The sequence below is a fragment of the Anoplopoma fimbria genome, chromosome 17, assembly GCF_027596085.1.
Source record: "Anoplopoma fimbria isolate UVic2021 breed Golden Eagle Sablefish chromosome 17, Afim_UVic_2022, whole genome shotgun sequence".
In the NCBI taxonomy this organism is placed as follows: Eukaryota; Metazoa; Chordata; class Actinopteri; order Perciformes; family Anoplopomatidae; genus Anoplopoma; species Anoplopoma fimbria.
The window spans coordinates 13,795,276-13,813,943 of record NC_072465.1 but is presented as its reverse complement, the minus strand read 5'-3'; the positions used below and the strand labels follow the sequence as shown (position 1 = coordinate 13,813,943).

Below are 18,668 nucleotides of genomic sequence, written 5' to 3'. Positions count from 1 at the left end.
TGTACATATATAATCTGTAATTTAGATCATTGGGTATGATAAGTAGATGGCTTAAGTCACCTCCAAAACAAATTCAAGCAGTGAGCCTTGATACAACATCATCTCATTAGGTTCTTATGGTGAACATGTAGCACTAGACGTTTTGCTTACTTATACATATCTGTCCGTTTCACATGTTTAGCCTAAGATTGTGTGGCACCTTGTCATTTCGCTCAGGACTGATAGCATTTAATAGCCTGAGTGCTGGGAGTCACTTTCTTACTTATTTTATATCTATTGTCAGTGAGAGCTATTTAGACTAAACCAGAGAGACTTCCATGCTAAAACACTGAGCTTAGCTGTATAGAGCAACAGATTTGGATGTCTATTCTCAATTAGACCAGCAGGGCTAGTAACAATACCTTAGAAGCTAATAGATAAAACATAACTCTAAATGCTGCATTTTGGCATGTTCGATACAGAGGAAAGTCCTGATAAAGAATCTTGTGAAGGATAGAGTCAGACAGATGAGTTCGTTGTGGGATGAAGATTCCATCCTTTGTGAGCATTAACACAAGAGGAATAAACTCGACATGTCTCCTTGAGAGCAAAAAAGGAATTCAAAGTGGTCTTCTGTATGTGCTGGCTTGCTACTTGAGTTCAGCTTTTGGGGATACAGGATCAGTGCTTTAGTCATTAAGGTTGATGGAGAGAGCAGAAATAGTGCCTACTGGCCCATGTTCCAAATGTTTGCACTTTTTCAGCATTATTTTGCTTTGTTTGCAATCCCTGCCAGAACTAGAAAATTCCATCTGTGTGGCTTTGTAGCAACGCTGAAACTGCAAAGGGATGCAAAGCAACTGGTCTAACATAGAAATATGTAAATCAATTTAATTGGAAACCCTTTGTTGACTATTCAGTGTTATTAAAACAAGGACTGCCAATTTAAATAACTAGATGACATTATTTTGAAGGATGATTTATTTTTCTTATTTCTTGATCAGTACCATATTCTCACACTTTCTCACTCTGTGTTCCTCTTATCCACTCAGAGCTGGATGTCTGGGATGGAAAACAAATAAAGAGGAAATAGCTGCAGGATGAAAACATGGCCGCACCCCTTATGGCACCACCAGGCCCTGACAGCTTCAAGAAATTCACCCCGGAGTCGCTCGCTAACATCGAGAAGCGCATCAATGAAGAGAAGAACAAGAAGCCACCCAAGCCCAGATCGGACAGTAGTCACCGGGACACGTCAGACGAGAATGAAGCGAAGCCCAACAGTGACCTGGAGGCCGGGAGGAGCCTGCCGTTCATCTACGGCGATGTTCCTAAGGGAATGTCGGGCGTACCGCTGCAGGATTTGGATCCATACTATCTGAATACGAAAGTGAGTTGTCACAAAGCCCTAGTGCACCACCCAGTTTCCCCCCTAAACGCTCTAGTGAAGAGGCTTTTTTCTTAATGTAGTTGAGAGGTTTATCGATGTTGAGAACTTTTACAGATGTATTATTCAGCTGCTATGCTGAGCCATCAAATGTTCTTAGTCTTTACCTATTTCACATGTGATTTGCCAGCATTGTAAACTAACCACACCATAAATATAGGTAATATGAAATTCACTGTCATAACAGATTCAGGTTTTATATCATTTATTTAAAAGTGATTGTTATGCTATTTTATTCACTACAGAGATAGGGATATAATATTAGGGATAATATTGCAAAGATGACCTTGAGACGTTTAAGAGCTTTTGAGTACTTTTGAGTCACTGCTACAGAAGCTTAGAGACAGTCAGTGCATTATTAGATCATATAAGGCCTTTGAGTTTTTTTAGTACACTTGTACAATCAAAGAGCAGATTCAGAGGGACGTAGTAGCTCTGCTCCTGCAACACTGCAGGGTTTCTGTGGAATGCAGTTCTCGGGCAGTGGTAATTCTCATAAAGGTTTCTGCAGTGTTGATTAATTATCCTTGTTAATGCATGGTAAAGATGATGTGATATTTATGTTAATGTGCCATCAATACTATAGCTAATTCAATTCTAAATAAAAACACACACAGATGACAAGTGCTCTGTCCAAAAGTAGGCGTGTCTTATGGCTTCCCAGCATGCACTGGGACAGTGGAATTGTAATTATCATTATTTTATCTATATTGCTGCACTGTTGATCTACATAATGTTTTGCAATGTTTTCATTGTTGTTCACATTTCCAAATTGTTGTACAAATAATTAATACGAGTAAATGCGATTAGACAGCAAGTGACTTTATGCACAATTATTTAGATTTTCATCTTGGACCAATTTTAGTTTGAAATTATAATAACTGAGAAGCTGTGTCTCTCTTATTATGTGACAAATATATTTATATCATTTATTATCATTAGCTTCTGCGACTGAATCTGACCACATGTCCAAGCTGTTGAAGCTCCCAATTTGTGGTGGTGAGCTTATTAGTAGCTGTTATGTTGGTTAGTTGATCACTATCCCTGTCTCTGGTATCAAAAATGACTGAGGAAGAGTTGACACCTTTTCATTTGTATCACAATTGTATTAGTTTTGCAGGTTTTAAGTTTAAGTTAAACCTCAGATACAAAAATAGGGTTCAGACAAAACCACAGAAGCAGTTTGAACTGCAGCCTCTGAGGTGATCATGTGATTTTGACCAAGACAACACAGTTTTAAACCCATCCTAAACCTTTAAATCACAGCTAAGCTAACGAGTGCAACATTCCCATGTGCATGTTGAAAAATGTCCCTATTTTCTCTCCAAATTATGAATTTTTTTATTAATCAGAGACAATAACTCCAGGCATTTTAGACTTCTGTCCCACACCAATCAAACCAGCTTGGCTGTGCTCTTACTGTATATCTGCACTAGCACATAGGAATGATGAAGGCAGAAGATGGCAGGAGAGTACAGGAAGTGGAGAGAAAAGGGCAGGAGTATGCTGTAGTGCCTTCAGCTATGTAAACGTGAGGAGTAGCCAATCTCCTGTGTGGTGGCAGTGATATTGTGTAAAAGAATCTGCAGCCTGTATAGCAGCAATAAGCCCAGTCAGCTGGACTGGCAATCTCAGCCAGCAGCAGGGCGGAAACTATCAAGTGTATGTGCCTTTTGTGATCTATTGATCCACAGTGGTGGCCACAGGAAGGGCTGCATTCTTGTCTGATTATCTTCCCCCATTTTGCTCATGGCCCAGTGCATACTTCTTACCTCTCCTTACTTTCCTCTGTGGTGTCTCTCTTTGGTGATGACATGAAAGTTGCTGTGGAGTTGTTTATCATGGCCTCCACTCACAGGCCTCCGTTACTGTTCCAGGAGACCTTTTTGTCTCAGCCATATGTGTGATGGTGTGTGTACACAAAAAAAATACATTGAGAGTAAACACAGTAAACAATGGTGAAAAGTCTCACATTTTTCTAACTCTTAAGTACAGTATATTACTTTACAAAGTTAGCCTTTGTGCAAAAAGCACTGTTTCTTATAGTTTGTTTAAGAAACAATGCGATGAACATAAATGAGACATGAACACCGTAAATGAGGATAAATCTTCCCCCTAGACATCATCAGTGTGCATCCATTTCTCATTTACGGTGGTTCTTATATATGGTTTGATTTTATATATATGACCGACTTTATTATCAAATATTAATTTAATAATAAAGTCGGTCATATATATACATCAATATGCCATAGCAGGCCAGAATCTCGAAAAACACATGGCATATAGACTCCTATTTCATCTTTTCCTCAAATAGTCTGCTAAGAGGTGTGAAATGTGATAACACCTTCATTACACTGCACTCTACACAATGATGTTATTTGAGTTTTTGGTGAGAATTGTTTGCCATTTGAAGGATTAGTGAATACTCCTGGTTGAAAATCCAACGCAATAATTGGGTGATAATTGATAATTGCTGCAGGAACAAGCAGGGATGTTGTGCCATCATGCCTTTATAATAAGTGTTAAGATGAGATTCATTGGTATAAAAGTGGATTTTAGACAGTTTACCCAATATTAAAAAATGTTTTGTTAATCTTAAAGAAATAAATCCATTACCTGGGAGGGTATTTGCAGTATACACCCTTTACAGCCACATCCCTTTATTTTCTAGCTTCTTAGCAGCTCCACTAGTTTAGTCATGGCTGCGGTGCCTTGCTTAAGGGTACACTTTTAAGGAATTTCAAAAGGGAGCGATGGGGAAATGGGCTTTTTGCCTGCCAGCTAGTTAGTTTATATAATTAGACTACTGCCTATCACATATGAGTATCAATACAGATTCTGACTTTTCATTCATTCTGCTTGGTCGAGATCTGCTAATCTCATCATAACCCTCCATGTGTTGTGTCAGCAATTTCAATAAGACTCACAGTTTAGGACCCCATCACCCCTCTCCATCTTACTGTCATTCATATCAATTAGTTTCCTAATCCACTAATGTATTCGTCCTTCGTCAAACCTAAGGAAATGCCTCTAAGTATATTCATGTTTAGCGTCCATATTCTTCCTCTACTGCCCTCATCTTTCCAGTCTGCTCGTCTCCTCTACTCGACCGACAGCCATCCTACCATCCTCACCATTGCACTGTATGTCAATGAGTGTGTCAGCTGCTGGAAACCTGATCACAGCACTCATGCATCAAAGAGAGGAAGAGGGGGCAGTGGTGAGGAGGAGAAATGCAGCGTTGCAGTTCTTGTTTTCCCCTGTGATGGGGAGAGGACTGCCTGGGCTTTTCAAATGTCTGATGTGATTAGGCAATGCTAAGGTTGCTGTGGTCATACAGGAGGAGCAGGACGGGATGGATGGAGGGCATACTAGTGTTTTAGCTGCACTAAGCACGTGGAAACATTTGTGCTTAATTTGTGTTGGGAAATACAGTAAAGATGATTCTGCTTGAATTGGCTGCGATGGACAAAAATCAGTTTGAACAGCTTTCAGGTTTTGTTGATGCAGAGGCTTTATTCTCCTCCTGAATGTGGCTTTTTGGCGACTGTCTTATTACAGGAGTGTGCAGCAGACCAGTCATTTCTGCTCAGACTACTGCAGGGCCGCAGCTCCTAGTGAGTGCACAAAGGGAGCTCACGGCTCAAGCAGCAGCAGCAGCAGCAGCCTCTGAATCTCAGCATGTAGCACTGTACACACCATTACATTATGTTCCTGTCCCACCATCTCTGTCTCTGTCCATTACTCTCCTTTTTTCCTCTTCCATCCCATGCCTCCTCTCTGGCGTTCTTTTTTTTCTTTTCTGGGTGTAGTAAATTAAAGGGAGGGCCAGGCTTTAGTGCTCTGTCTGAGTCCTCAGTCTCTGATGACACAGCATCCTCCTGTACCGGGTTGAGTGAGGAAGGGGGGATGGGGTGGGGGAGGAGGGGGTTGAGTGTGCTTCTACTGCTAGCCAGGTTGGTGTTAAGAAGGAGGGTGGGGTAAAGATGGGATAGTGGGGTTTTGTAGCACAGCATACAGGTAAAGAAGTGGGATGACGCATTTTTTTGATATGGTATAATATTCTGGGAAATTAGATTGCAGTCATACATATTTTGGTGAGACATCACTGACCGGGTCTTCACTGCAGTGAGCTAAGTCAGTAGTAGATGAGTTATGTTTCAGGGAATAATGCTAAAAATATTCAATTAAAGTTCCTCACGAGATCTGTGCTGTTTTGTCACAAAGCATCAAAGTTCCACTTTAAACATTGTGGAAGCTGTTGATATTTTCGCATCGTGTTAAAATTGAATCAAGATGCACTTATTCAATATCAGGTGCTCCTTACAGAATGGGCTAACATCCAGCTAATAATGGATGTGTGTCATGTTTCCTTTTTCCAATCTGCAAAAAGGGTTGTGAAACCAGATATGTTCTTAAAAAATCTTTTAAGTTCTGATTTTCAGTGTGTTTATAAAGGTCATTTTAGGGCTCCAACTAACAATTGTTTTTTATTATTTTTGCAATCAATTAACAAATGGTTTAGTGCATGGAGTATCATATAGCAACCAAGATGATATTTTGAAATGAAGAAGCCCTAAGGTACTTGATTTGCCATCATATATATTAAGGATGGAAATGAAGCAAATCCACAAACAAGAACCTTGTAAAACCAAATGTTTGGGCTTTTTTTCTCGTTCATTCAATGATGAAAATCTTTGGTCATTACAGATTCATCTAATCTAATCAATTAATTGTTCTTATTTATAATTTTGTCGCAAGTTTATTGCCATCTCTTATGAGTCAGTTTTGTGAAGTAATAGACCATTCTCAGCTTCTCTCTCTGCTGCATGCCTACCCAGTCCTCCTCCTCCCTCCGTCTACCCATCCATCTCAGGTTTGGCTCTCTCCCCTCTGCAGCTCTCTGGCTTTCTGTTCTGCATCACTCCCCCTCCACCCCCTCATCTCTCTCTCTCTCTCTCTTCGGCTTTCGTTGCTGCTGTCCCATACCCCTGCAAGCCCCTCTCCATATCCCTGCTCCACTATTCCTCCTCCTCACACACACACACACGCACGCGCACACACACGCACGCACGCACGCACGCACACGCGCGCACACACACACACACACACACACACACTGAAGCATTCTGCCTCCTGATTCTTGCATATGAGCCTTTTTCTTTAAGGCTCTATGGAGAATTAGGAACATTTCCCCAGCTTTGCAGCAAATACGTCTTCCTTACATTGGAGCTTGCTCTGCTGAGTTGTGTATTTATGAATGTGTGTATGCCCAAGTATGTATGTTTGTATATTTTACAATGTAATTTTGAAGGCAAATCAGTGTTACGTGATACGCATGTGTGTGTGTTTGTGGGACTTCAACAAGCATTGTGTTACATATTGGTATGTGATCCATGGTACCCATCCACTACCATAGTCACTCTTTGTTTATCCATTTGAATAGATGCAATTCATCCTCAGCTTCCTAAGGTTACTAGTGCACTCCATGGTTGATATGTTGATCCCAGTTAAATTCGCTGTCGAAGGCAAAACCTTTAATACAGGCACATTTCAAGGTCTCACATTCACTGCCTGGTATCCTACTATACAGAGTGTGTCTTTAAAATGAATTAAACTAAGGAAATAAGTGATTGATAACAATCAAGAATATATCATCCAACAGTATGGTGTCTGTATTCTTTTCAGTAGCTGGACTACATGTCTGTACAGGAAGGATAGTTGGGCCATTTGTACCACAGTTAACCCTGATCAGAGCCCATGATGTGTGCACAGAGTGGTCTTCCATACAGTAGAAACTGTACAATATGGATATAATATCGAATGTTATATATTTTCATTTATCCCTTCACTGAAGCTTCTTCGTCTTCTATCGTTCCTCTTGGCCAGAAGTTTGCCTCAAAGAAATGACTTTTTCTATAACCAGTGATTTCCAGTTAAGACGGCTTACACGATTCATCTCTGACAGCATAGTTTTGCTCATATTCTCATTTTATTTTTGTACTTTTAAAAGGTCTTGGTAGGTTACAGCCCTTTGTTACTGACACAAGAATCGTTCAGTATTTACTTTGTAGTCTCATCCTCTTCATTACATCTAGTAAACATTATTAAGTTATTCTGTTCATTCAAATACATTTTGACATTAGGCATTAGACATTTAGACCATCAATTATTGATATAATTAACTTGTCTTTATTTCATTTATGGTTTAAATTGTGCTGTGAGAACAGCTCATCACAATGAAGCTTTCATTAAGAAAATCAAAGATCCAGTATTTTACAAACTCTAATGATTGATCAGTTATCGATTAATGTGGCACAATTAATTAAGGAAATTGCCTCAAATTTGCATCCCTTGTTGTAATTGTGCCAGGTTGCCAACTGTGCATCAACAGCAGATTTTTATGTCGCGAAATAGACACAGAACATTCAGTAAATGAAGCCTCTTCATAGATGAATTGTGAATTTCTAGGACATTTTTGTAAATGCCCATATGCTGTTGAGGATGAAGCTTTGAAACTCAGACTCAGTAAGGACAAAGCAGACATGTTTTCTGTAAGCTGTCTATAACATGTTTGTGTCCTCAAATGAGAAGATTATTAAAAAAAACTAACCCTCTACAAATACAAAGTCTTTATCCATGGCATTATCCGTCACATTGATTAACATATGGAACATAGTTATGCATGCTGGGCATCTGTAAAGCACTAATGAGATCTCGCTCATTTTACAACCTCTTATTCCGTCCACATACTGTATGTGCTCGGTCAGCAAAACACTTGACCTCTAAGAGGAAGATTTACCCTTTGGAAATGGCTGTAGATCCTGTGTGTTCCTGTATTTATTGTGTTGATTAGGTATAGATCATTCTTTCTGCATGTGGCAGGGACAAATAGTGTGAGAATATTCTAAGTATTGCAGATGCTCTATAGGCAAAAAAGAATAGGAGAGGTGAAGTGAGAGAGAGAGAGAGAGAGAGGAGTCCTCTGATGCAGAGAATACATTTTGTCTTTCCCCAGACTGCAGACGCTATTTTTAATTTAATTAGATTTCAGGACACCACTTGTCTCAGGACACTTGTCGTCGCATCCCCATTTCTTTCTAGTGTTTCCCATGGTGTGAACCAAAATGGTGTGTGTATTTTGCTAGTCGCTGGTGCCATTAGAAAATAAAGACTGAATGCTTCTGTTATACATGCATGCTCTCCACCAGTGGGTTATCATCATATTATCATTATCATTGTGAATGCAGTGATCATTATACCTGAACGTATCGGAAAGCAATGTAGAGTTGGTTTTAGGATCTGGTGAACAGTACTGTGGCAACATTTTGTTTTTCTAATGGATAACCCTGATAACCCTGAATTCTTTAAAATGTTATAAAATGTCTCCAGTGCACAGAAGCTGTTAACTGAATTCATAGTTTAAGAAAAATGATACAACTTGTTTTTCATTTAATGATTAATGTGAAGGACATTCACATCTTGGATCGTTTAGCAATTCTTAAAGTTTCTGATATTATTTGATATCTTCGTTGTTCCTCAACAGTGGTTACATACAGGACCGTGGTATGTCTGTATGTAACCTGTAAAGGCTCATATGCAAGAATCAAGGCAGCATTATCAGTGGTGTCATAAATACACATGAGGGGATGTGGTAAAGAAGGAAAAACACCCTAGCAGTGTAGGCATTCATAACAAATGTGTGGTCTGGATAAGAATCTGTGAGTTGAGAATCCCAGTAGTCCATTTGTTTGTAAATAATACTCATACATTTCACTCAGACCCCACATTGTCTTTTTCCAAAAATTGGGCACAAACATCCACAAACCACACACAGATACACACAAACAAAGACACAATGCTGAAGCACACACTGCTGCCTCACCCCAGTGCAAAGCCCCACGTGGCCCAGTGCTGTTTATGGGTGGGGAGTGGTTGTTGAGAGCCTAGAGTCAGCAGATTTGCCCCTGATCGATGACAGCATTTGCGGTTCTCTTCCAGTAAGAGCTTTAAACTCGGGCCGAAGAGAAGCATTTGGCCACAAAGAGGGGAGGGCTTCCCATTCACCTGTCTGCTGCTCAAAGAGCTACTGTCATGGTGAAAAGCTTGCCAGGACAGAGAATCTGTCTGATGCAACCAGAGCAGAGGTGATAACTGTGTTCCTGGCTCTCGGGTGACTGGCCACAGAGGAAGTGATGTCAGCAGAGTAAAACACAGCCTTGTGTCCTTGTCCTCCTGACTATGTCCCCTTTTCTATACCTTTTAGTGTAAGGATATCACAACCTCAGATACTTTGCTCGCTGTTGTCTCACTGCTTAAAGGGTAAAGATTTCAAAATGGCTAATGGGACAACACAGTGAGCACTTTCATCAAATGACTATGTTGAAATTGATGACAGTATCACCTGCATTGTTAGAATGAGCCCTGTAGTTAAGAGTGCCATATGACTCAGAAGTAAGCTAAGGACTCCCATTTGCTACTCGGTCAAGCTATAGGCATCATTTGTTTTTTAATAAATAAAAATAAATAAATAGTAGTAATGCAAAGGTTTTCAAACCATGTATGGAAAAGTGTGTGATACATAAATAGTTCTGGAGATGTTCTAACTGTCATGTTATCTTTCTCTCTCTCTCTCTCTCTCTCCACAGACATTTATAGTCATCAACAAAGGGAAAACACTCTTCCGCTTCAGTGCAGCGCCCTCCATGTACATCTTAAGCCCTTTTAATCTACTTAGGCGAATAGCCATTAAGATTTTGATACATTCATATCCTTTCACGTGATTATTTTCTGTGCTTTGAAGTGAATGAAAACAGTATTTTAAACATGTTTCTGCTTATGTCACAAGTCGTTGGTAAAAAAGTTATGCAAAGCTAATGCACTGTGAGCTCTGAATCACTGTCTTCTCTCTGCTCTGCCCTCTTCCTTAAGCTTTACCTCAATACTAACGTTTGATTTCAGTTGTTGGTGTATTAACGTATGTGGGGTGATATGGGTAACGCTGTTCAAACTTTCCTTAACTTCTGTCCTCTCACGTTATTCAGCATGATCATCATGTGTACGATTTTGACCAACTGTATATTCATGACATTTAGTGACCCTCCAGAGTGGTCCAAACAAGTAGAGTAAGTACACGTTCATACTTTTCCTCAGCAATCATATCCTCGATTCATGTGCCTGTCAGCGTTTTACTCTCTTCTCTCTTTGTTTTCAAGGTATACCTTCACAGGTATCTATACGTTTGAGTCACTCACAAAAATTGTTGCCCGAGGCTTCGCTATAGATGGGTTCACCTTTCTCAGAGACCCATGGAACTGGCTGGATTTCATGGTCATCTCTATGGCGTAAGTATTTGAACTCAATAATTGGTAACCATAAAAGCCTTAAAAAAAGAATATGCAGTAGTTGAAGGCTAGAAACATGAAAACGCACGGCAAAAGGCAAAAAGCGGCAAAAAGGAGATTTCAACATGACAAATAAAAATATCACATTTTTGCATTACGATAGAATAAAGCTGTTAGACGTTAGACTTTATAAGAGATACTACTACTACAAAAAAGCAGGTTAACCCCAAATGGCAACAGAACTTTCTCACGGCAGACAGTCCTGCTAATTAAAAAACACAAGTGAAACTGATCACATAGAATAAAGACTGCTTTTGTCTTATAAGCCATACCAGTTTGCATGATGGCTCACTGGTATGGCTTATAAGACATACCAGTGGAAGCAATCATTATTTAGCTTAGTTATTGGTGACACCTGTGCTTTTACTCAATTAAATGAAATATTTTCTGTCAGAAAATTAGTTTTGATCTGTCAGTCGTTTAAATTTTGGTGCAAAACATTTAGATAAACATTTTGGTACTCATTAGAATTTGATCATTAACTCTATATATAATATATTCTATTATTATGTAGGTATCATAACAAGTTTTTAATCTCAACAAACTGCTGTTTTTTGCAGTCTGCTGGAATTCTTTTTAAAATGAACAATATATTTTTGTTCAAAGATGGACAAAGACAGGGCTCTTCTATCCAAAAGTTGCTGTGTGCCACTTTGGAAAGACAAGGATGAAGTGATTAGCAAAACCCGAAAAAAAAGAAAAATCACACACTATGATGTACAGCTTTCTGCCAAAGTAGAGGCTAAACACCATTTTGTTAGCACCCTTTACAGTTGACATACTTTCGATATACTCATCATAGACTAATGATACATAGAGATTAACCACCACAGTTGCAAAGCTGTAGTTACCCAAAACTTACTCTGAGTTTGGGTCTCACCAAACATATCATATTCCTTTTCCAAATTTATTCCAGCAAAAAATTATCAGACATTTTGATGTGTGTGTTTTTTGAATGATTTGTGATAGGATATAAGGTGAATTTGACTAAATGATCCAAATACATTCTAAAGACAATTGCCCACAGCAGCTTCAATCCATATTTTTCCATCATACAAGGTTGATAATGCTTATTAAAATATAATGTAACAATCTCTTATCTTTTCCTCTGTTTGGGATGGCTGCTGAATAATTTTATCTGATCCACCTTGCAGGTATATAACAGAGTTTGTAAACCTAGGCAATGTGTCAGCTCTGCGTACGTTCAGGGTTCTGAGGGCTTTGAAAACAATTTCAGTTATCCCAGGTAAGACAGTCCAGGTGTTTGTGTTTGCGGGTGGGCGAGTCACGGGGTTGATGTTAGGTGTGGTTTTGTTTCAGTCCCTCTCCTCTCCTATTCCTCCTTCGTTCTCTTCCCACTGGTTGGACAGGCGTTCTCTCTCTCACCGTGGTGTCCCCTCCTGGTCTTCGATGGTGGTGCTGGTGTCGTGCTCTTGCGCGTACATGCGTGCGTGTGTGTTGTTATCGTGTGTGTTGTGTGTCATGGGGTTCTGTTCTGTGTGTCATCCTACCTTGTTACAGATATATAACAGAGTTTGTGGACCTTGGGAATGTCTCGGCGCTGAGAACGTTCAGGGTTCTCCGAGCATTGAAAACAATTTCTGTCATTCCAGGTGAGACTCCCATTTAAACACTAAGGCTGAGCCTACTTTATCTCCAACCTGTCTTTATTTCTATTACCTTTTTTTGTTCTTTTTAAGAAGAGGATGTTTTAGAATTTCTTCATTTTTTTGTTTTACTTTTGTTTTTATGGCAATCAAAAATGGTAGCAATACATTTTTGATAGGCTTAGCAGTCTACTGGCAGTCTTATGGGCTCACATGTCCCATATGGACAGCCGAGTTTATGCAGCACATCAGGATATGCAAGAGCTATCTGTGTGTTCATTTCTACCCCAAGTAAAATAGAAAAGAATGTCCAAAACAATGTGATAATATAGGGGTAGAGTTAACATGTTATTTCTAAGAATGATTTTCAGGGTGTTATTATGAGGGGTTAGATAAACTAACTGTTTAAGGAAAAAACATGATCATGAGTAGTTGAAATCTGTCAGTCTTTTAATCTGGTTTGTTTACAGTTTAATTTCATACATTGATCCAAATTCTCATAGTCTATGACACTGCCTTCTTGTTTCCAAAGACTATTTGATTCCCTAAGACTGCCAAGCCTAATTTGACAACACATCAACGCTGCATGAAGCTTTGAGACACATGCTTTTACGAGTTTGGCTTTAAGGGGCTTTTCTTCAGGATTTTATCTTTTAATTAAAAGACTTATTTGATTCAGGTTTCTGTTTTTTTATCTTTTTTTCGGAAGATCTTTGTCCATCCTGGGACTTAAAGGGAAACATAAATAATAAATAAATACATACATAAGCAAAATTCTGTATATATGTGTCAGATTCCACACCATTTTTTTCCTAGGGAACACATACTACCACAAGTTTACATTTGCTTGTACATGATATCCAATCAAAATCAATATGACACTATGAAGTTACTGTATCTCGGCAGATATACACATAAGACCATACACCGTATATGCAAACACACTCACACACTCACGCACACACAAAAACACAGTCAGTACAGCACAATAAGCTCAGCCTCCAGCATATAGCGCTCTGTTGTGCTCTGGGCTACACCAGCCTGAGGGCTCGCCCAGCACGGCAAGAGTGGGAGAAAGAGGTGCCCGGGATGGGAACGGTTCTTCGGTTAAAGCAAGTCACCATCACAGTTTACAGACAGGTGATGCTGACACCGAGTCAGTTCCTTCAGCCTTGGCGTTTAAATGACCTGCATGCCACCTCTCATTGCCTCTCCCTTTCCCCCCCTCCCCAGCCACCAACTCTTCCTCGCCTGTCCTTTCTTTCTCCTCTTCACTTCCTGCTTCCTTGACTGAGCCTGGTTCTGTGCGCTGTTTGTGGTGCTGCTGTGTTAAGTTGATTTGTTGGATGCAGAATAATAATTAACTGCAGCTGGTCAGGAATGTTCTCATAGATGGACACAAGGAGTGAAGGGAAAAAGTAATCCTATGGTACAATTTCTCTTCTCCACGTGGATTCTAAATCCAGTTGCACTCTTAGAAATAAAGCTTCCAAAGAGTTCTTCCTGAAAGGCTTGAGTTCTACCTGAACCATTTACTTATGAAGAACCATGTTTTTTTTTTTGTAAGATAAAGGATTCAATTAAGAACCCTTTTGGGATGTAAGAGTTCTCCAAAGACTGTTAAAAGCATGGGTATTAAAATATCCTCTCAGTCCAGACCCCTAAAAAAATACAAGATTCATGAGATATAACAGGGAATTGTATATAAGGGTTCTCGGTAGAACCCCCTGGGTGTGTTCTTGTTAGCGCCCTTAGAAGGTAGAAAGTTTCTCGATAGACCCTCCAGAGAGGGGTCTGGGTGGAAGTATTACACAACTGAAGGGTTTTCTGTAGAACTTTTCATAGGGTTTCTGGGGGGAACCTTGCACTGATTATTCTATGTATAACCCTTTATGTTCGGTTCAAGGTAGAACCCCACTCATAGAAAAGGGTTTTCCTATGAGGACAAGCCAAAAAACCCTTTATGGTTCTAGTTATGACCTTTATTTCTATGAGTGTAGTGCTGTCTATTTTTCTTTAGTAGAACAGCTTTTATATAGAACATTTTCTTACATGAAGTATGTACTGAAAACATATGAAATGAAAGTGTGTCTTTCTGATGGAAACATCCTATACAGCTGTAGTGTTTGTTGTGTTATGTGTTTTATGGAGAAAAAACAAACCTGAATGTGAATTCTAAATCTGTGGTTCCGCTCAAATGCTCTATCATAGTCAAGTCAGTGTGCTGCTATTACATACTAGATAATCATATCTTTAATATCATTGAATGGGTCTAGAATTATCTCTTTTCGATAACCATATAGCTAGAAATCTGCTTTAAAGACATAAATCCACCACTGTCTAAATTTGACATGATCAGACATCTGCCGCTAGTTATAGTTTGGATGACGTTCTGTAGTGAGTGTTAATGTAGAATCCATGCACAGCATTTACCCCAGCTACTTTTTATTGTAGACTTTTTTTATCGAATATGATTCTTCTAAAATACAATGCTCAGATGTTTTTAGCTTGGACATACTGTACGGTATTGTAGGCACAAGTGTTTTGTATTTCCAAAAGCTTCTGTGATCTTGGCATTCCCTAACTATTTCTCTATAACATTAAATAATCATCACTAAATAAGTGATAATCAAATTAAACGATATATCATGCTAATTTTCAAGTTCCCACAGGTATTTGGGATTTCTCCTAAAACATGTTTACATTTTCAAAAAACAAGAAAATTACTGAGATGGCGGTATATTCTAATGACTAACTAGGCACTAGGTCTACAAAAACTGACTGTGTTGACAACTGACTGATAGACGAGAGTATAAAAGTGGGTGTAATTTTGTAGGTTATAGAAGCTACTAAGAATCAACATTTCTTCTTTGTCTTTTTTAATAAATTCAAAAACTTTATTTTTATTCACAGGGAGATTCATTACTTTCTAATGCCACAAACATAGAGCCACATTTCTTAAATAATATCACACTGCTTATGGGATTATTTTCTTTATCTAAAATAAGTAGTGCTCATGATACATAATGGCGGCCCGAAGCCTATTCAAATGAGCAAGGAAAAAAAAGTGAGAAAACTAGAGCAGGAATGGAGACAGAGTTTCTCCTACCATGAGATGTGGAGATGCAGGACAACATGTTCTTCTGTCTTTGAGCTGCAGAGTTCTGTCAGCAGACAATGAGTGGAGCTACATTCATTTTATTACCTTAAGGGAATACCTGTGCACTTACTGCACTGTGCGTACGTTATTTATGTTTGGATATCACTGAATTCCTATTTCTGCTCTAAATATCTTTCACACTTTAAGTGTGTTCTCCACTTTCTTCTCTGAACTCCCTGCTGAATGCTTTTCTGTTACTGTGCGGTAGCACATTATGTAGCAGTTAAAACCGTTATAGCAATTACCTTATATGCTAATATGAAATACTTATTGGATAGTTTATTATTAATCCTAAAGGAAGAAATAATTTTTCGCAGTAGGTATATACATAGCACAAACAAGTAACCCATACAGAATTATACATACAAAAATAAAGACATGATTTATGCATGATTTAAACTCCTTGTATAGCTTGACTTCTGTTTAACAGTTGAACAATACAGTTAATTTATCTCAACATGCTCCACACATACTCACATACATGTGGTTACTATTATTCTTTTGCATATCAGCAAATATTACAATATCTGTTAGTACCCACTTTAATTTAGCCCCTGTTTGCCAAATGTGATCTTCACAATTGGAGGTGTTAAAATTACAGTCTTTGGATATACTTAATTAATAAATCAAGTAAATGAATACCCACAACAACAACATGGCCAGCAACTATCTATTCATTTGATTAATTAATTCAGAGAGAAAAAATGATTAATTAATTTTAAAAAGTGCAAATTTCAATCTAGGCAGGAATGACAAGAACAACAACAACAAGCTCTGTCTGTTTTATTCTCTTAAACACACTGAGTCAATTTCTGGTGTTAAGGATTGGCAGCGTAGGCGTACATGCTTGAGAATTTATTCTTATACATGCCAAGTTTAGATTTATATAACAATACAGGATTAGATATACGTTACCTAACTTAACTTTTTCCATGCTTGACTTGAGTCGGCTCTGAACTGCAGCTATAAAACCATCTTATGCACTCTTGTAGTGCCAAAAGTTACAATTCTTTTTATTTTGTGTGTCTGTGTGTTTTTGTGTGTCTGTGTGCGTTTGAATTTGTATGCTGGTGTGCGTGTGTATGTGAGTCTGTTTTCATGTATGTGCATACATGCACATTTGTCTGTGTGTATGTATGTGTGTGTGTGTGTGTGTTTATTGTATATTAATTGACAGGCCTGAAGACCATTGTGGGTGCTCTGATCCAGTCTGTGAAGAAGCTGTCGGATGTGATGATCCTGACCGTCTTCTGTCTCAGCGTCTTTGCTCTGATTGGACTGCAGCTCTTTATGGGGAACCTGCGGCAGAAGTGTGTAATCTGGCCAATCAACATGACTGAGCAGTACCCAGTTAATGGCAGCAGGATCTTTGACTGGAAAGAATACATCATGAATGACAGTGAGTGATTACCTTGATACTTGATTAGACTAGGTGCACATGATTACATAAATGGGAATAGACAAAAAGTGTGTGCATTCTAGGGATTATTTTCTCTTTGTAACGTTTTAATTTTAGAAATATTGCATTATTTAAGAATAACACAAGTATGTTTTCTTTTTATAGGTAATTTCTACATCCTCCCTAATCAGCTTGATGCTCTACTATGTGGAAACAGTAGTGACTCAGGGTAAGTTAGTGCGTGCGTCACTACTAAGAACATGCCTCCGTATTTAATACTTGAATGTTTCCGGCAAGTGTCTCCCATTATTCTGTTGTTCTTTTGCACATCTTGTGTTGTTCTTGGACACATCATCAGTGATGTAATCAGGCATTCGCGCATCTCTTTTTGGCCTGATGGATCTTGAGGCCACATTGGCTTTTGCAAACTTTACAGCACACAGAAAAAAAATGTAATAGCATTTAACCAAGAAATTGGGGTTATTGATACTAACAAAAGCTAATTGTATTATGGGGGCCACTATTTAGGAACAAAATACTTTCACAACTTACAAAATGAATAAAATGAGTACAAATACCCTAATAGTTATTATTTTTTTATAATTAAATCTGAGCATGGCGGGCAGAGTGACACTTTGCGCAGGAAGTCAGTTTGCAACTAGTTAGGTAAGACAAAAATGGAGAGGCACACACAGTGGAACACAGACAAAATGCGTTTCAAGGAATGGAACTTGGGATCCCAGCACCATTTTGCATTCTGACAATACAATACAATACAGTTGACGTTTGGTTTTGGCCCGTGGCCCATCATTAAGTTTCAGTTTCGGCCTCCCGAGGGAAAAAGTTTGGGCAGCCTTGATTTAGACTAAGCATTCAAACGTGTATTCATAATTCATGAGCCACACTTTCTTGGGTCATGAAATAGTAAGGTAGATCATATCTATATCCTACTCCTAACGGTGTATATGTAAGCATGCACAAGCAAACAACAACAACAACAAAACACACTTATCAACACTTTTTTTCAGTCCCATTGTCATGGTCCTGTTGTATCTTAGACTGCCAGTGGTGCCTGTATCTGTAATCCAAACTGTGTTGATGCTTAAGTGTCACATTTCCGTCCCTTGTTGATATACAATTTTTGTTTTCCTGTGTGTTCCTTTCAGACGATGTCCGGAGGGCTTCACATGCATGAAAGCTGGAAGGAACCCCAACTATGGTTACACCAGCTTTGACAGCTTTGGATGGGCCTTCCTCACCCTATTTCGACTCATGACCCAAGACTTCTGGGAGAATCTATACATGCTGGTAAAGGAGTGCTTTCTAAATTCTTCTCTCTTCTCCTTCGTCACAAGTTGGTATGATGTATATGTGGAACACTAAAGTCTTCCGTTCAGTCCTACCAGACAGTAGAATTATATAATATATCATGTAACCTTAATCACTGACTATTTTTCATTTAGGAATTGCTTTTTAACAAATAATATGTTTTATTCTCTGTCATGGTGGCAGGTTACCTTTTACCTACCACAGCCAGCATTTATCCCGTATTTGGCAGGTGGCAGGTGGCCTCTGGATGAAGTTTTGGCCCCATCTTGCAGCTGTTTTAGAGACCTATATTAAAACCTCTCTAGTCCTACTCAGAGCAGTAAAACACCACCTAAGCAGT

General features: G+C 38.9%; 1 protein-coding gene across 4 annotated transcripts in view; it reads left to right on the top strand.

Moving 5' to 3' along the window:
- The first annotated feature begins 1,087 nt into the window (after positions 1–1,087).
- Positions 1,088–18,668, top strand: part of scn8ab (sodium channel, voltage gated, type VIII, alpha subunit b) — a 43,389-nt gene continuing 25,808 nt past the window's right edge. For 2 of the 4 annotated variants that reach the window (XM_054617139.1, XM_054617141.1), the window contains exons 1-8: positions 1,088–1,369; positions 10,078–10,196; positions 10,465–10,554; positions 10,645–10,773; positions 12,355–12,446; positions 16,778–16,999; positions 17,165–17,228; positions 18,166–18,307. In XM_054617139.1, coding sequence (XP_054473114.1) covers positions 1,088–1,369; positions 10,078–10,196; positions 10,465–10,554; positions 10,645–10,773; positions 12,355–12,446; positions 16,778–16,999; positions 17,165–17,228; positions 18,166–18,307 — 1,140 coding nt within the window. Of the gene's footprint in view, positions 1,370–10,077; positions 10,197–10,464; positions 10,555–10,644; positions 10,774–11,987; positions 12,080–12,354; positions 12,447–16,777; positions 17,000–17,164; positions 17,229–18,165; positions 18,308–18,668 lie in introns of all 4 variants that reach the window. The other 2 variants (XM_054617142.1, XM_054617140.1) reach the window with 1 other exon arrangement.